This window comes from Bacillus rossius, chromosome 3 (assembly GCF_032445375.1).
Source record: "Bacillus rossius redtenbacheri isolate Brsri chromosome 3, Brsri_v3, whole genome shotgun sequence".
Classification (NCBI taxonomy): Eukaryota; Metazoa; Arthropoda; class Insecta; order Phasmatodea; family Bacillidae; genus Bacillus; species Bacillus rossius.
Genome location: NC_086332.1, coordinates 61,859,016 through 61,881,711, shown reverse-complemented (window position 1 = coordinate 61,881,711; position 22,696 = coordinate 61,859,016). Strand labels below are relative to the sequence as shown.

The window sequence follows — 22,696 nt, the reverse complement described above, 5'->3', positions numbered from 1 at the left end:
GACACATTTTGCTGATGTTCCAGGAACAAACCCTTTTCACAACCATTTAAGGAGACTTTCCTTAAGCTCTCTTTTCATTGGTCAAATAAAACATCTCCCTCTCTTCCCCTTTTACAATGATGCTGCTTCACCATCACGCTAAAATTCTGTAAGACCAAAAAAATATATACTTCCCTTAAACCTTACGGTAGAAATTTCATCCTAGGATGCTGTTACTGCATCTAGAAATTAAAAATTATATTATCTCATACAGGTTTTATTTACATGTTAGACTTAACCATCCTACCACACACACACACACACATGCACACTTACACACACATGCGTGCGCATGCGTGCACTGAGATGAAATACATACTTGCCCACATAATGTACTTTTATTTACAAAGGCAACATATTAAAACACATAATATTTAAATTTTGTGTAGATTGGATGGTACCAGAAACCATACTGCAAAACGAGCGGACAACACTTGAGTCTTTTACTATGATTGGGCTGACGGATTGCCTCTGGAACGCCCTTGTTACCTTCAACGACTCAGAATTAAAACTTTTATCCATCAAAAAACAACAACTGTTTAACTAAGCAAACATACACCCTACACCCCTAAAAAAATTGTTATTACACAAGGCATTATTTACATGGCAGGAGACCGCACACACGAAGTGCGCAGCTTCAGGTTAGAAATATTGATTAAAATAACTGCTAAAGATGCTAATTTGTTTATGAAAAAATTGCACATGAAATACAGACACTTAGTTATTTACACACACGTACATACATACATACTTACACCCTGCATGGCTTCAGAAGGAAGTACGATATTTTAAAAACCACTCAAGACTTACATCTGTTTATGAAAAGGAGCTAAATATTAAAACATTTTCAAAGTTAATTTTAGAGATGAAATATCATGTGCAAGTCCTTGCATGCGAGAACATTTTATTACGTAATTATCTTCATTTTTCCCAAACCATAGGTCTGATGTCTGGATACCACACAAATCACATACTTAAGATATGCACTACGAGATGACTGCACGCCAGTCCAAGCCCATGCGCTTAGAGACGAAACTGCACTAGAAGCGTTAGCAAGCATTGCAATTATCTAGCTTCACTAATGCAGATTCACCTCTGACTAGGTGGACCTCCTGAAACAGTAAACATAGGACAGCGAAACACATTAAAATAATACATTTCAATACATTTCAATAATATAAAACACTGCATATTTCACGAAAATCGCCACGCAACTGACAGCACTTTCAGTCACAATTCTGTGAATGCTATCACAGAATGCTAGATTTAGAAAGAAAGGATCATTCATTCCTTCATTATGGAACAAAGTGATACATCACATGAAGAGAAACAAAAAAGGCACACACTTCGTTCTTAGACTCGTGCCGCCTCCTTGACAGAGATAAAAGATTTAACACATAAAATAGTATATATTTCATTTCCAGCGATGAAGCTGTACCAATATCACCTTGACAAGCTTAGATGATCTAGGGAGAGACAAAGTAAATATATTAACAAAAAAACGACTAAAAATCATTTACAAACAAAATACTTAACATTCCTTCGATTACATATTTTTCTCAATTTAATAAATGAGAGAACACAAACATTTGCTTAAATCACTATTTATCAATTTTAAACTCTCGTGTACATCAGGAAAAAATATATTGTAACATTCATTATTAGTTGTAATGTAAAAAATGCAAAACAGTTTCTTTGTGGGATGTGGAATGCTCACTCACGATCGAAAAAAAGAGGGGCTTCGCTGTAACGCAAGGGGAGGGGGAAACCATCTTGAAAGTTGATGTTTCTCATGTATTTGGATGTATAGTAATCAAGCAAGTAATAACATTTTGTGGTATAATCTCCGTCTGATTAAAGTTTATTTGCTAACATGAATTCACAAATTAAACGAATCTCTGAGTACATTTGCTTATCTTTTATAGAAAAAAATGCACAGATTGATTGTTTTATCATGAATAACCAGGAGCACACTAAAAAAACCAAAAACATTCTCGCCAATAATAACCAACAGCACACAAACAATAGAAAAAAACGATGTGTCAGTAATAACATGCAGCATGCGAAGAAAATCACCAAAATATTGTCAAGAATAACCATCAGTACATGTAGAATACTAATAAAAATTAATATGAAAAATGCTGAAGTGCACGGAGAAAATTATCAAATTCTTGTCAGGTAAAAAAAGCAGAAGCAAATGAAAAAAAACTCAACAAAATTATAACACAGTAAAGTTGGAGCACCCGTAGAAATCTATCGAAATTTCATGTGAAAAAATAGGAGCACTCAGAGAAAACTATCAGTGAGAAGATTAAAAACATCATAAATTATCAATTTTTTTAAAAAAGTTCAAATAAAATCCTGCCAGATCTCTTTGCTTAAGCAACATGGGAGTTCTTGCACAAGTCAGCTTGTGAACTCTTTGCTTAAGCGACATGAGAGTTCTAGCACAAGTCAGCTTGTGAACTCTTTGCTTAAGCAACATGAGAGTTCTGGCACAAGTCAGCTTGTGAACTCTTTGCTTAAGCGACATGAGAGTTCTGGCAGGATTTTATTTGAACTTTTTTAAAAAAATTGATAATTTATATTGTTTTTAATCTTCTCACTGATAGTTTTCTCTGAGTGCTCCTATTTTTTCACATGAAATTTCGATAGATTTCTACGGGTGCTCCAACTTTACTGTGTTATAATTTTGTTGAGTTTTTTTTCATTTGCTTCTGCTTTTTTTACCTGACAAGAATTTGATAATTTTCTCCGTGCACTTCAGCATTTTTCATATTAATTTTTATTAGTATTCTACATGTACTGATGGTTATTCTTGACAATATTTTGGTGATTTTCTTCGCATGCTGCATGTTATTACTGACACATCGTTTTTTTCTATTGTTTGTGTGCTGTTGGTTATTATTGGCGAGAATGTTTTTGGTTTTTTTAGTGTGCTCCTGGTTATTCATGATAAAACAATCAATCTGTGCATTTTTTTCTATAAAAGATAAGCAAATGTACTCAGAGATTCGTTTAATTTGTGAATTCATGTTAGCAAATAAACTTTAATCAGACGGAGATTATACCACAAAATGTTATTACTTGCTTGATTACTATACATCCAAATATATGAGAAACATCAACTTTCAAGATGGTTTCCCCCTCCCCTTGCGTTACAGCGAAGCCCCTCTTTTTTTCGATCGTGAGTGAGCATTCCACATCCCACAAAGAAACTGTTTTGCATTTTTTACATTACAACTAATAATGAATGTTACAATATATTTTTTCCTGATGTGCACGAGAGTTTAAAATTGATAAATAGTGATTTAAGCAAATGTTTGTGTTCTCTCATTTATTAAATTGAGAAAAATATGTAATCGAAGGAATGTTAAGTATTTTGTTTGTAAATGATTTTTAGTCGTTTTTTTGTTAATATATTTACTTTGTCTCTCCCTAGATCATCTAAGCTTGTCAAGGTGATATTGGTACAGCTTCATCGCTGGAAATGAAATATATACTATTTTATGTGTTAAATCTTTTATCTCTGTCAAGGAGGCGGCACGAGTCTAAGAACGAAGTGTGTGCCTTTTTTGTTTCTCTTCATGTGATGTATCACTTTGTTCCATAATGAAGGAATGAATGATCCTTTCTTTCTAAATCTAGCATTCTGTGATAGCATTCGCAGAATTGTGACTGAAAGTGCTGTCAGTTGCGTGGCGATTTTCGTGAAATATGCAGTGTTTTATATTATTGAAATGTATTGAAATGTATTATTTTAATGTGTTTCGCTGTCCTATGTTTACTGTTTCAGGAGGTCCACCTAGTCAGAGGTGAATCTGCATTAGTGAAGCTAGATAATTGCAATGCTTGCTAACGCTTCTAGTGCAGTTTCGTCTCTAAGCGCATGGGCTTGGACTGGCGTGCAGTCATCTCGTAGTGCATATCTTAAGTATGTGATTTGTGTGGTATCCAGACATCAGACCTATGGTTTGGGAAAAATGAAGATAATTACGTAATAAAATGTTCTCGCATGCAAGGACTTGCACATGATATTTCATCTCTAAAATTAACTTTGAAAATGTTTTAATATTTAGCTCCTTTTCATAAACAGATGTAAGTCTTGAGTGGTTTTTAAAATATCGTACTTCCTTCTGAAGCCATGCAGGGTGTAAGTATGTATGTATGTACGTGTGTGTAAATAACTAAGTGTCTGTATTTCATGTGCAATTTTTTCATAAACAAATTAGCATCTTTAGCAGTTATTTTAATCAATATTTCTAACCTGAAGCTGCGCACTTCGTGTGTGCGGTCTCCTGCCATGTAAATAATGCCTTGTGTAATAACAATTTTTTTAGGGGTGTAGGGTGTATGTTTGCTTAGTTAAACAGTTGTTGTTTTTTGATGGATAAAAGTTTTAATTCTGAGTCGTTGAAGGTAACAAGGGCGTTCCAGAGGCAATCCGTCAGCCCAATCATAGTAAAAGACTCAAGTGTTGTCCGCTCGTTTTGCAGTATGGTTTCTGGTACCATCCAATCTACACAAAATTTAAATATTATGTGTTTTAATATGTTGCCTTTGTAAATAAAAGTACATTATGTGGGCAAGTATGTATTTCATCTCAGTGCACGCATGCGCACGCATGTGTGTGTAAGTGTGTGTGCATGTGTGTGTGTGTGTGTGGTAGGATGGTTAAGTCTAACATGTAAATAAAACCTGTATGAGATAATATAATTTTTAATTTCTAGATGCAGTAACAGCATCCTAGGATGAAATTTCTACCGTAAGGTTTAAGGGAAGTATATATTTTTTTGGTCTTACAGAATTTTAGCGTGATGGTGAAGCAGCATCATTGTAAAAGGGGAAGAGAGGGAGATGTTTTATTTGACCAATGAAAAGAGAGCTTAAGGAAAGTCTCCTTAAATGGTTGTGAAAAGGGTTTGTTCCTGGAACATCAGCAAAATGTGTCATTCTGTGGATGTTCAACTGATTGTTCGCAATGAAATGCTAAAAAATTTTAAACGAATGTTGGTCATAATAAATGTAGAATAAATTTTTAATGTTTCAGTTTTGTAATGTGCTCTTACTTTTAAAAAATGTATTAAACATACCCGATTTTTTTTATTTCCTTGCATTACTAGTATTATCATTTAGCTACCTGTCTACCCGAGTGTCAGCTTGGCGCCACGAAGTCGGTGACTAACGGGCCTGTTGTAGCATGCGCGTCATGACTGCAGCTCGAGTGCTTCGTGATGATTCTTTGACGAGCTGTTTGTGGCAGGCTCAGACATTCATGAGCGCCTCATGGCGCCACAAAGTCGCGGACTAATGTACCTGTTGTGACATGCACGGTCAAGTCTATTGTTTTGGTCCCCTCGGCACTGCGAGACGACATTCCTGAGTGATGAGTCACGATGCAGGCAGTGCCTCGCGCCCTAATCTCTAATCACCTAGGTAATTAGTGGTTTTACCCGAGAGAGGTTTCCTCTGTTTGGCTGTCAGGTTACATTTCTACCCCCACCCCTCACAGACCTGCTACGACATGCACATAAGTCATGCTGGGTTTTTCCTAAGACAATGGTACTTCCATGTACTACATTCCTATTGGCGGATACAACAGAAATACTCTGTTCCTAATGGTTTTTCCAAGAACAGGCAGGTCCGAGGCTATAAAAGGCCAGGATTAGCTGTCGGAGCTTCATTGTGTTATTGGAGTTTGAGTGAGCTAGTTCGTGTGTGAGTTTCGCTGCTACCATGATTCCTACCGCCAACGATACATCATCTTCTGCAGCTCCACTTCATCGTTTTCTGAGGTATGCTACATGTTTCGTTAATATGTTTATGTTTCTCAGCTTTTTCGTAGGTTATCTGCTAGCTAGTTTTTTTCTCTGTACACTTATGTGTGGGTAACCAGTAATTGTTTAGCTTAAACTTTTAACAGTAAGTACTTTAAATATTCTAGCATTTTTGAGTTGTGCATTAGTGTAGTTTTGAGGTTATGTAATCAATCATTTTGAGTTAACATTGAATACTTTTTCAGCTTTAACTTTTATCAGTACTTTAAATATTCTACCATTTTTAGGATTGTACATGAAGGAGTAGCTTTGAGGTTATGTTTGCAACCTTTTTATTTAGTAACATTGCTAGCAGTTTAGGTTAGTAAGCTTGAGGGCTAGAGTTTTGAGGATATGTTTGCAACTTTTTTTATTTAGTCACATTGCTAGCAGTTTAGGTTAGTAAGCTTGAGGACTAGAGTTTTGAGGGTATGTTTGCAATTTTTTTTATTTAGTAACATTGCTAGCAGTTTAGGTTAGTAAGCTTGAGGGCTAGAGTTTTGAGGTTATGTTTGTTTTCATGTAACATCTAGCTACATTGTATTCTTAATTCTTTTGTTGCAGTTCTCCGTACGTCGAGCTTCCTTCGCGTGTTCCGTACGTTGAGACCGGACTACCGATTGTCGAGATGACATCTACCGTTCAGAAATGTCGTTTCTGCTCTGCCTCCTTCACGGCATCTAAGAATTGCTACCGACACGAGCGACAGTGTGCCGAGAACCTGCATCGTGACTACCAGCAGTGCCACCTATGTGGCAAGACTGTCGCTCGCAGTGACAAGATGCAGCAGCACCTTGCATCATGTACCGGTGCTATCACCACGACATCAAGCATGCGGTGCAGTTTCTGCTATAAGGCCTTCAAGAACTCCAGCCATGCCAGACGACATGAGAAGTCTGCTTGTGGACTAAACCCAAACCGCATAGTGCATTCCTGCGAGAACTGTGCTAAGGAGTTCGCCAGGGCTGACAAATTGAAAGCCCACATTAAGGTATGCAAGAGGCCTGCTCCACCTCCGACCAAAAAGCAGAGGATGGCAGTAGTTAAGCCTGCAGTTATGTCCAAGCCAGGTCGTACAAAGGTGGTGACCGGCATGGGTCTGGCCAATACCCACGGCTTCATCACCGCCGAAGTAGGTTTCAAGGGCAACTTGAAAACATACGTGGCAGAAAACACAACAAGTACTGCCAAGGACATATGCGCATATCTCAACTCCATCAAGGCAAAAATAATAAGCCAGCTCATGGAGGAGATTGAAGAGAATGGACCGCTGAAATTTAACATAATGCTGGAGTGTGACTACGAGAAACCTGTGGATGCCAGCGAAGACAAGAGGGCCTTCAAAACCATGAATGCCCCCCTCTACGCAGTTCACGAGGTGGAGGAAGCAGTTGCCGAGTCCATCTCCAAGATCTGCAAGGAGGAGGAAGATTACATGGGTAAGGGGTCCGGATGGACTTTATCGGCCGTTAAGAGACTACAGTTGAGAATCAACAAGCTTGATCCACTCCGTGCCAGCTCCTACATCGACCTACCTACTTCCATCGAAACAAAACATGCAGTGATCAATCCACAAAACCTGGATGATCACATGTGCTTCAAGTGGGCGATCCTGGTAAAGTATGTGGAAGGGCGGAATCCTGAACGTGTCAACCAGCGGTACCATGACTTGGAAGAGAAATTCAACTTCACGAACATCGAGTTTCCTACTCCAATCAAGCAAATACCGCTGTTTGAAAAACAGAACCCCGGAGTCTCTATCAACATCTACAGTATCGACGAAAATCTGAATGTTGTTCCTGCACGAGTCGCTCCTGAAGAGAAAGAACATCATTTCGATCTACTGCTCTTGGTCAATGACGATTCGTCCCATTTCACATACATTAAAAAATTTTCCGCCCTGGTTCGGTCCCAACTCACTACACACACTGAGGCTATTCATGTTTGCAAAAGATGCTTCAAGCATTATGATGATCAGGATAGGGTTAGTGGGCTCACTGGTCTTCAGTGTTTGGAAAAACACAGTGTGCTCTGCAAACAGCATGCTGCTGTTAGGATTGAGATGCCACAGCTTGATGAAAATGGCCAGCCACCTGTTCTGAAGTTCAAAAACTTCCATCACAGTGATAAGATGCCCATCGTGGTATATTGCGACTTTGAAGCTATTCTGGAGAAAATCCATACGTGTCACCCGAATCCTGATGAGCCATACACGCTGCAGTACCAAAAGCATAAAGCATACAGCTACTGCATTTATGTGAAAGCAGATAACTCCGTCATTCCAGCACACCTCACTTCTTCACTTCCTTCACAGCCTGAAGTGTATCGTGGTTGTGACGCAGAAGACAAATTCATATCCCGCATTGTGGAGATTGGACATGACGTACAGAAAATATTTTCTACGTCTGTTCCTATGACTCCGCTCACACATTCGCAGAACACTGCTTTTCTGCAAGCAAGGTGTTGTTGCTACTGTAAAGGAAAGTTCGGAGGGGTCGCAAAGAAAGTTCGTGATCATAATCACTTCACCGGTGAATTTATTGGACCTGCATGTAATGACTGCAACCTTCTCAGGCGCAGACCGAAAAAGATGATTGTGTTCTTCCACAACCTGGCGTACGATCAGAACTTCATTATCAGGAAGTTGGGGTACGACACTAAAGACATCTTCATCATTCCTAATTCGGAAGAGAAGCTGATAACTTTTTCCAAAAAGTTACATGATAAGTTCAGCATTCAGTTTGTTGATACGTTCCGTTTCATGAGTCGGGGTCTTGCTTCGCTCGCTGAGTTCTTGCCTGCAGACAAGTTTGTCAGTACTGCTGAGTTTTTCGCTCCTGATGACTTGGAGTTGGTTACTCGCAAGGGAGTCTTCCCCTACGACTTCGTTGATTCTTTTGCTCGACTAGACGATACGAGTCTTCCACCTATCGATGATTTCTTTAATATTCTGACTGATTCTGGGATTTCAGAGACGGAGTATGCTCATGCAGTGAAAGTCTGGGACAAGTTTCAGTGTGCTACTTTGGGGGAGTATGCTGACTTGTACCTGAAGACGGATGTTCTGATCCTAGCAGATGTATTTGAGAATTTCCGTTCCATATGTTTGGAGACATATAGTTTAGATCCATCTCACTACATTTCTTGTCCTGGGTTCGCTTTCGACGCGATGCTTCGAACCACAGGTGTACAGCTAGAGCTACTCACAGATTATGACATGTATATGTTTGTGGAGGCTGGTATTCGTGGTGGTGTAGCGCAAAGCATCAAACGTCATTGTGTTGCGAATAATTCATATGTGCCTGAGACATATGATGCTTCCAAGCCATCCATATTCCTAGAGTATATTGATGCAAATAATTTGTACGGGTGGGCGATGTCTCTACCGCTTCCAATTCGTCATTTCAAATGGTCGGATACATCCGTTGATGTTATGTCTATTCCGGAAAATTCACCTACTGGATACATAATTGAGTGTGACGTGGAGTACCCTCCCGAGCTCCACGAAAGTCACAAAGACCTGCCATTTCTCCCCGTGAATCAATGTCCTCCCGGCTCAAAACAATCAAAGCTGATGACAACGCTGGAAAATAAAGAGCACTACATCGTCCACTATAAAAACCTCCAGCAAGCCGTATCGCATGGACTAAAAATCATAAGAATACATAAAGTTCTTCAGTTTGAGCAGTCGGCATGGTTGGAGCCCTATATTCGACTGAACACCAACAAGCGTAAAGCAGCAGCAAACGAATTCGAGAAGGAGTTCTTCAAGTTGGCTGTGAACTCCACCTTCGGAAAATTGATGGAGAACAAGAGACGAAGGCTCAAAATGGAGTTGGTGTGTTCTGAGAAGAGGTTCAAGAAGTTGGTGTGCCGCCCATCCTTCAAGGATCGCACAATGTACGAGCCGAATTTGTCTCTAGTCCACCTGAACCATGAAACGATAATATTTGACAAGCCGATCTATGCCGGACTGGCCGTACTTGACCTATCAAAGATTCTAATGTATGACTTCCACTACAATACCATGAAGCCTAAATACTCTGAAAATATTCATCTGGCGTACATGGATACAGACAGTTTCGTGTATGAGATCCAGACACAGGACTTCTACCATGACCTCCAAGCCGACCCTATACTGATGGAGAAGTTCGACACCAGCTGCTACCCTTCCGGCCACCCTTGCTTCTCCCCCACCAACAAGAAATTTGTTGGCAAATTCAAAGATGAATGTGGGGTAGAAGTGATGGAGGAGTTTGTAAGCTTACGAGCCAAACTCTACGCCTACAGGTGTGGTGGTAAGAGCGAGAAAAAGGCCAAGGGCATCCAGCGGTGCGTGGTCAAAAACCGCATCATATTCAGCGACTACCTGGTTGCCCTGCAAGAACACCGCACAAGGAGGGCGGGTGTAAGAGCAATTCGCTCCCGGCAGCACATACTATACAGCGAATATAGCAATAAGCTGGCCATCACGTGGGAGGACGACAAACGGCTGATCTGCGAAGATGGTATCCGCACGGTCCCCCACGGATATGTTGGCAATGACCTGTAAAATAATCTGTTGTATAGTTTTTCTGCTGTATTTATTTTCTGTTTTGTCGTTTTATTTTTTTGTATATATTTTCCATTTTGGTGTATAGTTACAGTTTAGCAGTATAGTTTTCTGTTTTTGCTGTTATATCTATTTTGTTGTAAATTTTCCATTTGTTGCATGGTTTCCCTTTGCTGTATAGTTCTGTTTTTCTTGTACGTTTTTCTCTTCATGAGATTTTATTTTTAATAAATACAATTTTACCCATATATTGTTTTACTATTTTAATATAAAACATGAATTCTCCTATTATTTTATTTAAAATTGGTTTCGGAAAAGTGAAATGATATTATACGCAAACATTAAAAAATATCTGCTTCCATGCAGCTTTTAAACATGTGTACGCAAACATGAGAAGAGAATATTACTTGTAAGTTAGGAGACTGAAAAATTTCTGGTCCGCTAAGATGGAGTGATAATTTTTTTTTTAATTATCATTACTTTAACTAACGCATCCACAACGATAGTATTGATAACATATATTTTAGTTAAAACCTATAAATGATAAGACTTTAAGAAAAAATTATGGTTAAAACAACAAAATGACTGTGGATTTTGTAAATTTCGGTCTATAAGGTTCATAATAATGTTGGTAGAGAATTGAAACTCGACCTTATATACACTAACATACTTTAGAAACCTAAACCCGATGACGACATCCATCAGATGAAATCAAGATGGCGGTCTCCACTAAATAAGATGGCTGCCTCCAGCAGACAACGATGGTATATATATTTTTATTTTGATAATAAATTTATTTTAAAGAATGTGGTGTAACGAAAAAATGTAACAGGGGTTAGTGGGGTGTTCGATGACGATGTCATTGTAACAGAGGAGGGGGGGGGGGCTAGTTGGTGTACTCGTAATGTAGAGGAGTGGGGTGTTCGATGCGCAGGTTTTTAATTAAAATTTTATTAAGTAATATATTTTTAAATTTTATTTAATTTTTTTATAAATTTTAAAATTGATTTCATTAAAATCGTATAATAAATAAAGATTTTCAAAATGGCGGACGAAACTCAAATTGGCGGAATGTTCTAGTAAACAAAATGGCAGATAAAAACAAAATGGCCGCCGGAAGTGATGTAATCCAAGATGGCCGCCGGGGTCAAAGGTCAAGGTCGAATCCAAGATGGCCGCCGGAAGTGACGTAATCCAAGATGGTGGCCGTGGCTCCCCGGCTCCCGACCCCCAACCCCCCTGCACCAGGACATACTATATATACCTACTGATATTGTTAAAATTTGTTTGTTTGGTTGTAAGAAGTAAACACAATACCTACTGAACCGATTTCTAAAAGTCTTGCTCTGTTGTACATCTACATCATTCCATTTTAATAGAGGCTATGTTTCCGTAAGCTATAACAATCATCACACGGCCAATCAATCATAAGTTTCCATTTTTGAGGCGTTATTAAAATGTGAGATTTTAAAATCGTCATTCGTGCACAATGATGACTCATTTTGGCTGGGAGGGATGATCAGGGCTATCTAGTAGGGAAAATTCGGTCCTGCTCTGACTTGAAGTGCATTGTGGCGTTACAGAGACCACGGAATAAGCACTAGTAGATATATGTATCAATAATTAAAAATAACTTTTTAACTTCAGAACAACCTAGACTTACTGTAAGCTAGAACATTTCATAAATAGAAATCACTTTTGCCAGAAAAAAAAAAGAACTATATGGTTGGGAGGGGGCAATGAGAAGATACATCAGTCAGCTAAGATTATAGATGTTCATATGCATTACAATTTAAATCGAGTGAAATCTGATAAGAATAATTATCTGCAGTCACTTCAGCACTTAGCAAGGTTTACGGGGCGTTTCTTTTTCCTCAGGGCCACGTGAGCAGCTCAACAAAGTGACCTCGTACTTGGATGCGTCCATGATTTACGGCAGCTCCCAGGAGGACGCGAATAAGCTGAGGACCTTCTCTGGAGGCCAGCTGGCATTCCAGGTGGGTCCTGGAGGCACCACACTGCTCCCGCAGGACTCAAACAACCTGGACTGCAGGCTCAACGGGACTTACAAGTAAGGGCTTTATTTAAAACTAAATGCTCTATAAGTAGGCTAATAAATTAGTCAAATTTCACCATGTAGTAAAAAAATGCACAATTCACCCCTCTCACGAAAATAAAGAACGTATTTGATAACTTACGATGAATTTTGCTGATCAAGCCAAACTGCAAACACACAGAGGTCGGTAATCGACAAGTAGAAAGTATAAAGAGGATGTGGGTGTGTCAAACCCAACCTTTTGTTTTAAGATCATGAAAACTGCATGTTATGTTCAGCACAAAGATTAAAATTTTATTCTAAAGATTTCATTTTATAGCTTCAAGAATCGTTTATGATATTTTTAAAGAAAAAATTACATAAGATTACAAGTTTAGTTAATGTTTGAAGTTAATTTGCTTACTAGAGCTTCTGATAAGGGTATCTCTGAAGTGGTCCGCTGTAAAATACACATAAGAAAATTTTTTGTAACTAAGTCAGGCTCTCTGAGAACCTTATTATGTATGAATACTCCATGAAATAAAGCAAAAAAAAATTAGCTTGAGTTTGAAAAATATCGTACAGAAATATCCTGAAAAATCCAATCTCCTGAATTGTCATTAAAACATTCGAACCATTTAAAATAATTATGTATCTGACACTTCATAATATATTCTCATACTTATTGTCACGCGGAGAGTTTATAACCTTGTAGCACATCAAAATCCATAATAGCAGTGCCTTGACCAAGAAAGGCTCCGATGAAGAACAGTAATGGCTCTCAGTGATCTCCTGACGAGTGTCTGTTCAGTAGGTGGTGGTGGTTGTTGTGAAGATCAGGCATCAGTGTAAGGAGGCGCAGAGTGTTAGTGTGCTGGGAAGTGCTGTATTTAATATGGGCGCTGAATAGGCGCTGGTTGTAATGTAAGCATGCTAAATGGGCGCTAGATGTAGAGTATACATGCCGGCATAGGGTTGGATGGAGTATATGCATGCTGGTATAGAACAGGAGGGGGTGTATGCGTGCTAGAAAGATGCAGGATGGAGTGTATGCATGTCGTAAAGGTGCACGATGGAGTGTATGCGTGCCGGTATGGGACAGGAGGGAGTGCATGCGTGCTGGTATGGGACAGGAGAGAGTGTATGAGTGCCGGTATGGGACAGGAGGGAGTGTATGCGTGCCGGTATGGGACAGGAGGGAGTGTATGAGTGCCGGTATGGGACAGAAGGGAGTGTATGCGTGCCGGTATGGGACAGGAGGGAGTGTATGCGTGCCGGTATGGGACAGGAGGGAGTGTATGCGTGCCGGTATGGGACAGGAGGGAGTGTATGCGTGCCGGTATGGGACAGGAGGGAGTGTATGCGTGCCGGTATGGGACAGGAAGGAGTGTATGCGTGCCGGCATGGGACAGGAGGGAGTGTATGCGTGCCGGTATGGGACAGGAGGGAGTATATGCGTGCTGGTATGGGACAGGAGGGAGTGTATGCGTGCCGGTATGGGACAGGAGGGAGTGTATGCGTGCCGGTATGGGACAGGAGGGAGTGTATGCGTGCCGGTATGGAACAGGAGGGAGTGTATGCGTGCAGGTATGGGACAGGAGGGAGTGTATGCGTGCCGGTATGGGACAGGAGGGAGTGTATGCGTGCCGGTATGGGACAGGAGGGAGTGTATGGGACAGGAGGGAGTGTATGGGACAGGAGGGAGTGTATGCGTGCCGGAATGGGACAGGAGGGAGTGTATGGGACAGGAGGGCGTGTATGGGACAGGAGGGAGTGTATGGGACAGGAGGGAGTGTATGGGACAGGAGGGAGTGTATGCGTGCCGGAAAGGTGCCGGATGGAGTGTGGACGTGCCGCAGGTGCTTCTCGGCGGGCGACCACCGCGCCAACGAGCACGTGGGGCTGGCGGCGCTGCACACGCTGTGGCTGCGAGAGCACAACAGGCTGGCGCTCGAGCTGAAGACCCGCAACCCGCACTGGGACGACGAGACCTTGTTCCAGGAGGCGCGACGCATCGTCGCCGCGGAGATACAGCACATCACCTACTCAGAGTTCCTGCCCGCCGTGTTGGGTCAGGTAGGCTCCCCGTACCGCTCACTGCAGGCAGAGCTGCCAACAGCATTGTCATTACTGCAGTAGTGAGCCTCCGCCCCTATCTCCAGTAACAAAGGTTGCATCATTGAATGTGAATAGTTATGAACGAATAACAGCGTTTATGGTCAATGATTGCAGTGAGGTTTTGAGCGTTATCCCCTCCCAGATCCAAACCTCAAAGATAAAATACGAAAAACTACACCAACATCCATCAGGGTACCAACTGATCATAAAAAAATTATTCTGTCTAACTCCCTCCCGGAAAGTGGTGTATGCAAAAATCTTTAAGCAATTAAAGTTGAAGTAGAGGGCCAACGGTGTACAACTCCCTTTAGTGGATTTTGGATAATATTTCTATTATACAAGATCGTATGCTCAAGGTAGGTGGTACTCAGAGTTAATAATTAGATATTTGGTTTCATTTCCTAAATTTAATATTAATACTCTATAAATTATTATTTTAATTTTACGAATATTGAATAAACAAAGATTTTATTTTTGCCAAGCTTTAGTTAACTCAGTCGGAGTTTTTTTCCTCTGGGGTTGTACAAGTGGAGATAAAACCACTAAAAGAAGACATTAAACAAATGGCAATCATGCGGGTATCAAACTACTACTCATCCTTACTAGTAATTCACTGACTTCTTACTTACTATTTGATTATAAACAAAGGGCCCTTCACTAGTGCAATAATGATTATATTAGAGTAAGACTCCAATTTAAATAACTATAAATAGTAAAAATTTACAGTTCTCCATATCTCAACCAAATGATCAACCTCATAGAAGTTCTTTTATATAACCAGTCCTTTGGTAGAGTGATCTCTATATTAATACCTGGAAACGTATACCGATGTAGGCAGTACACGAACACCAGATGGAACACTCCTGCGACACTTCATCGTCCCGATGATGGCACAGTACTACCAGTAGTCGTCTGGTAGCTTCATCAATTCAACATCCATTCCGTATCTGGATCCTGCACCATTATTCATGTCGCTGTAGTATAAAGTTTATCTTCAAGGATTTCGACAAATCCCAACTTCCCAAGCTATTTCAACAACTTACAATCCAGCAATTTTACAACTAGTCACATCTATAACTTCATAAAATAAAATTATAATTCAAATTTTAAATTATTTTATCTTCTCTACTTTTTATTTCTTTTTTTAAACAACCAACTAACCAGAGATAAAACAAAAACTAAAACCACACGTCAAAACTCTTACATGACATTTCGTATAAAAGCTTAGAGAAAAACAAACATATTCCTTGAATTTGAATCGTTCATTACTCCTTGCTATAAAGAGTAACTTTACCTTTATAACGAGATTGTTCTAAAAAAAATTTTGAAGTAATATTTTTCTATAAACTCCTGTTATGTACTTTCTTCCATTAAAAATACAAAAGATGGCAGTAAATTGGCGTTAAACGTCAGAAGGCAACGCACTTTTTTCAAAATAACACACTCCCCCTAAATATATAAATATATTTCCTTAAAATTATATATACAAGGCCTATAATATAATGCATAAATATTTAGTAATCACGTCTGCAGCATCTATGTTTACCAAACCATAAAGGCCCGTCTATAATTGCATTGACCTATATTGTGTCCGACGGACACTGATCGCTGATTGGTCCACATGATACTCTGATCTCATGCGTGGTGTGGGCGCGCTGCTCAGCTGTTTCCACTTCTCCCCGCTGCAGCGCTCGTCGTCAATCGTGTGCGCGCAGCGACAACACATTCCGTTTACAAATTGAAAACCAAGTTTCATTTAAAAATAAAAAAAAGATAATTAAAAAGACTAACTCAAGTAAAATCCGAAGTAAATTACTATTCAAATTTTAAAATAAAATTTATCACTACCTCAAGACTACAAAATTAAAATTAACGGAAAATTTTAATGTTACTAACTTAGGAAAAATTATAGCTCTCACTAAATTAAATGGTCACCAGTGACTTTGGTAACAGTGTGGTAAGAAAACTTAAGTTAAAATTATTTAGGAAGTAAGTATTTCGAAATTTTGTATGTTCGTAGTTTCTGTGCTGGGAAAGGGGCTTGAACCATTGCTTGCTATATCCAGGAGGTGGGTATTGAAGGAAGAATGGTGGCTGTAGCTGTGTTAGTGATGTACTGTGTTATGCGAGCTGCTACCTAGCGACTTCAAGAACTACGTCTGAGTGTGTGCGCGCGCGTGTTCCCCCAGATGACGATGGACCAGTACGGGCTGCGGCCGCAGGCGTCGGGCTTCTTCACTGGCTACGACATCGACGCCAACCCCGGCGTGGCCAATAGCGTGGCGGCTGCCGCGCTGTGGTTCGTCGCCTCGCTCATGCCCAAGACGCTCTTCTCCTTCGACCGGGTGAGTCTCTTTACATGTTTACACTGTTGGGGTGAGTGCTGGCCAAGGTGCCTGGGTCCCCTCGGGGAATGATTGCTGACCTGCGACGTGTCGGAGCTGTAGCCGGCTCTAGTATCTGAGTGATGCTCTCGCCAGGTCACCGAAACGGGCATGTGATGCGAATATAGAGCCTCTCCTGCTTACGGCAACCCATAGCCTTCACGCGGCGCCAGTGTTGATATACAAATAGGGCTCTGCTGGGAGTGCCCGATCCTCTGACTTCCTCGGTGTGTCGAAACGGGAATTCTAGTAGGTTAGTAGGCTGTGGATGGGTGGCTGCGCCCTGACCTGCCGAAAATCTATCGGGGGGTTTGGACCCCCAAACCCTAGGTGGTGTCTCAAGACACCTGGCTCATAGTGATGAACCAAGGTGTGCATGGAATAGTGAAGGGCCGCTGAGAGTCCTGAGGGTCGCCGTGGCCAGGCGCAACCCGGGCCTTAAGTGGCTGTAACCCGGTGGCGGGGGAGAGTCTGAGGTGAGTAACCGAGGATATCTATGCGGCTGAGGGCGGCGGTCGCTGGGACTGTAGGTGGTGCCGGGAACGCACTATACCTGAAAGTGAAGGGTACCATGGGACTGATCCTTTGAAGAGACAGATCCCCGCTGAGGTTTTCTTAAACGGCCCTGGATCAGATTATGGAGATGGACTCGTGGTGGCAGTGGTGCTCCGATCGCTTGGAGCACACTCAGAGGAGTCCCCGCTCTGATGACGAGTGGCAGTCGTGAGCTACTTAACGCTCGGGAACTAGCCTGCAAAGCTAGCAGAGGTTGGATAATCCTCGGCTGGATCACGAGCATCTGGGTGACCGAGGGGTCCCAGTGATGTGAAAGGTAGGGGAAGATGGGGGAATGGCGCCACCTTAAGGAAAACATAAGATAGCCATCAACCGAATGACTATAGGCTGGAAATAAACAGTTATACCTGACAGTTGGGGATCTTAGTACACAATGCTAACAGTTCAAGAGCTTAGAAATAAGTCTTCTATGTGTAATTTGTATGTAATTACGATTCGGCGAATGGCGGTATTACCCCGCTACTCGGGGTAATTCCGCCACTCATTTGAGATATTTATATTGTTTGTAAAGAAGACATTATTTATTAAAACATTGAAGTGTTTAAGCTATAACTTACATGTACACTTACAAGGATACACTACGACAAAGAACAAAAGTAAACCTACTCATGCTTTAGCTGATCCATAGCCACCCATTAGGATACAATAGAGAAATTAACAAAAGTCACATATATAGTCTTTAGCTGATTCATAGCCACTGCATTCTGAATGGGCCCATCGGGAACAAAGCGTACAGCGGAACCATAATTCGTTATTTTTTCCGAATTCGTTGCATATAACGCACACGTTGAAATCATCACCAAACTGCACTGGGTCTATATCATCATCCTCATTGTCGTCACACAATTTTTTTTCATCTATGTCTTCCTCGTTTGAAGACGATGATGATTCCAACATAAGCCCTCTTCTGCATGTCTTCATGACCTTCTTTCCTGAGTGTTTGCTGGATGACTTCCTTTTTTTCCTCTCATCTGTGACATTAGATCCTCTTTTTATCAATTTCTTCTTAGTGATTTCGTCAAAGTAAGCCTTCATTGGACTCGAAGTGATGATCTCAGAGTGCTGCTTTCTTGAGGCCCTTATACCAACCGATTTTGATGAACATGGTTTAGGAATTGGAGAGATTTTTTCAACTAGGCCCACAGTGTGGCGCAATAAAGGAGGTTGACTTACTTCATTTTTTCCTCCAGATGTGGAAGGTAGAGGCTCCGTCTCCATATCTGTGTTATCTTGGCATGTTGATTCTGATACTGGAGGTTGATGTGATGTAGCCGTAGGAATAGGACTAGATGAAATTTGCGGCTCTTCTTCACCATCTTGAATGCAAACTGTTGAATTAACTTCACGTGTAGCAATGAAATCATCTTCTCCAAATTTGGTGGGATTCAATGGATAAATTCCTGCTGTTAAAAATCCAGTGACCCCTTTCTCCAGTGTAGCAACACGAATGTAGGCTCGGTTAAAAATTTCTGCCAGTTCGTATGGTGTGATTTTTAGGTTCTCGCTGCTGTGAGTTTTCATGTAGAGTTCACATTCCTTGTTGAAAGCATTCTTAAGAGGGCCATAAAAACAGATATCCAAGGGTTGTAGTCGATGAGACGAATGGGGTGGAAGTGACACAATATGTATATAATTCTTTCTGCAAAACGAATACACCCTGTACGATTTGTGGCTGGAGTGATTGTCAAGAATAAGTAAGACAGGATCTTTGATAGTTGGTCGAGTGTGCTTTTGGAAGTGCTGTAGCCAATCCATAAATAGATCTTCATTGATCCACCCATTCTTGGAACATGCATAAATTGCATCACGTGGTCCTCCTTTCTGTAACTGTGGTGACATTCGCTGGCGTGGAAAAATTAACATGGGTGGAATGTAATTTCCGGTAGCACTCACAGTGCAAACTACTGTTACATTTTTTCCTCTCTCCCAACTTGTTACTGCTCCCACTTGCTTCTGGCCTTTAGGTCCCAGAATCTTTCCTGGTTTATGTACCGTGGATATACCGGTCTCATCCACATTATATATTCTGGATGCTGGGAAATGAAATTTTTCTTGTACTGTTTCCATATTTTTGAAGAAAATATCTACTTCAAACTTGTTGAATCCTGAAATTCTATTTAGGCTGGTAGGTTCTGGTTTTCGCAGACTGATTGACGGGTTTCGGTTCAAGAAACCATAAACCCAATCTGGGCCAGCTAATTTAGTTTCCTTATTGAAGGTGTGTTGCATTTCATTTGCCTCTGCTATATCAAACGCCAAACGTCGAAGTTCAGTAATAGAAATACCGAAAAACAACCTTGATAGCAATAAAACATGATCAGCTATTTGTTTTTCTTGTTCCGCTGTAAATAGTGGCTTTCTTCCCAGGGTTGGTTTTTCTGTTAAGTTTGTTTTCAATCGGTCTCTTAATGTTGACCTGGGAATGTTATACTGGTTTGCAGTACTTTTCACTGACTTACCCTTCTTCACCGCATCAATAGCTTCCTTCAAACTTTCCTCTGACCATTTTGCTTTTTCAGTTCTCCTCTTCCTAGTCCGTGGCATCTGAAAAATAATAATAAAGGATATGTTACTTGCAAAATTGTATAGGGGTAATATCGCCACCATGGCGCCATTGCCCCATGCAGGAGTGGCGGTATTGCCCCATTTTGTATCAGTCGTTTTGTGCCATTTTAACACATAACCTAAATAACTATGAACACAAACAAATATGTTAAATTACTTACTATAGTAAGTATTTAACATTATAATATAACTACATGTGTCAGTTAATATTTAACTCCACTTACCTTGCTACAAATCGAGTCCAGAAATTATATGAAAACACAGAAAAAACTATTTATCGTCGATAAAAAAAACCACGCAGCAAGAACCGCACCGGACGCTAACACAACATGTTTCAAACTCCTTCCGCTAGATCTCGCACCAATTCACTTCACTCCAGCATGCGCACCTCGTCTGATTCTATGGGTGGCGGATTTCCCCCAGGTGGCGGATTTCCCCCACTCTCCCCTACGGGCCGTGTCGGTATTTACCAGGCCCACAGTGGGGGGGCTTGCACTGGTGGTGTCCTGGGCTATTCGGCGGCTGGAGGCCTGCGGTGGCGTAGCATGTTGGGATGGCTTCCTCAACCACTGTGCGTAGCCGTGGGTTTTCCAGAACCGTGCCGCGTCTGAATATCGTAAATATTCCAGGTCCATTGGGGCCCATGGCAGCTTCACTACCATGTAAAACAGATCCATCCCCTGGCTTATTCTGATACTACCTTTGAGGTGCAGGCACAGAACCACGGATGAGCACAGCTAATAGATCTTGCGAAAAACATGTTGGGGTGAGTACGCCCTGTCACAACACAACCACGCTGAGCTTTAAGGAACTCTGACACTCTACAAGTGCTACAAGTCTCTTTATGCTACGTGCGGTAATTTAACTATAATATCCAAATGATAAAAATGAAACATTACAAAATTACAAGGAAAAAAAAATTAAAATAAACTAAACAAAAAACCTTAACTATTATTTTTGGTTAAAAATAAATAAAATAAAATTTCAAGTTACATATGCTAAGAGAGATAAGAAAAACCTACTTAAATTTTAGGTATACCTATCTCATCATTAGTTTAATTATCTGGCCAAATATTGATACATTTTTTGATTTCAAATTTACTTTATTTTTTTTCCGGGAATAATACCCAAAATTTTTTTAGAAACAAAATTTCTTTATTAAGTGATTGAAAATACAATAGGTTAACTATTCTTCGTAAGTACCCATACTGCATTCTCTGTAAAATAACATTTTTTCCTCAGTTCAGTCTGGAAACCATACGTTACGGAACGTAAATGTATTCAAATATAACTCAGATTCGAATTTTTCAATTGAAATCTGTATCCTCTATTTCTTCAGGCCTCTTCTTTGTTGAGCTTTAGTTAAGCCTAGCTGCCTTTCACCCCGGTCCAGACAACACTTTATCCAAAGATCACGGTATGTGCGTGGGGTAAGAATTGCTTTACGTAATTATTATTCAGTACTACAGTACAGTACTTACTGATCTTCATAAATAGGTTTTGACCGATTAGACACTAAGCTATCTTCAATGAATTTAAAGTAAAGATGAACATTTGACTTACATATTTATCGTCTACTTAATGTGCCTTAAAGACTAACGTGAGATGGAGTTGAAAATACAGATGTATCCTAACTCTATTTATACTCATCTATCTCAGTGAATGTAAACCTTTCTGGAATATTTACTTCAATGGCTTTAAATATTATTGAGAATATATGTAAAAAAACTCACCAACAGTTACATATTATTATTTTTAAAAATAAACAATCATTATATCACAAACAAAATTCCATTGTGGAAACAGTTAAATTTTATTCAAGATTTTCTTTTTCTTTTATGGAGTCTGGTGAATCTAGGGGCCTATTCACAAAGGCGTAGTCAGATAGGCCTATGCAATATGGGAAATTGTTTATGTTCACGGAGCGCGTTCGTGTTGTAGCTCGCTATTTCATATGTTTCTTTGTTCTTCAAAATCGATTGCTTTTGTTGGTTGGATGAGAGTGACATCAAATCAATTAATTTAAACTTATAACTGTTTATATTTTCTTTTTGATATTGGTAAAAGTTATATTTAATTTTTCTTACTCACGATGATCCGTATTTATAACAAAATAAAACGTGTGCATTTTTCTGAAATGACAAGACAAATGTAGGAAAGATATAGGGATTCATGGAAAATTTCCCATATGATTGTATAGTTAGAAACTTCCATAACGTGTTTAGGAACTTCACAAAAATTGAAATATTTTTATGAATTAGAGACATATGCATATATTTTACAGCCTGGTAATTATAATTGTACTGCAATATCTTGCATACGTGACTATTTTGTTTTCGTGTTTATTTATGGAGTTGGGAATTAAAAGGAGAAGTCGTTATACATCACCGACACCATACTACATCAATGAAAACACATATTTTATGGTGCTTGACCACGCCTGGTGGTGGTTAATTGGTATGAATTATGATTCCAACGTGAAACTAAATTATTTACTTAAAATAAGATAATTTAAAACGGTTTCCACAAAACAAACACTACACTTTAACCAATGTTTTGTATGTTCCACAATCATGGGTGTACCACCAGCTGGACAAAACGTTATCACGCA

The 22,696-nt window shown here is 40.1% G+C and overlaps 1 protein-coding gene across 1 annotated transcript in view; it reads left to right on the top strand.

Annotated features, from left to right (window-relative positions):
• The window catches only part of LOC134531301 (uncharacterized), an 80,617-nt gene that overhangs the window by 21,476 nt on the left and 36,445 nt on the right, over positions 1 to 22,696 (top strand). Inside the window, exons 9-11 of the mRNA XM_063366995.1 lie at positions 12,286 to 12,478; positions 14,302 to 14,518; positions 16,750 to 16,905. Coding sequence (XP_063223065.1) covers positions 12,286 to 12,478; positions 14,302 to 14,518; positions 16,750 to 16,905 — 566 coding nt within the window. The remainder of the gene's footprint in view (positions 1 to 12,285; positions 12,479 to 14,301; positions 14,519 to 16,749; positions 16,906 to 22,696) is intronic.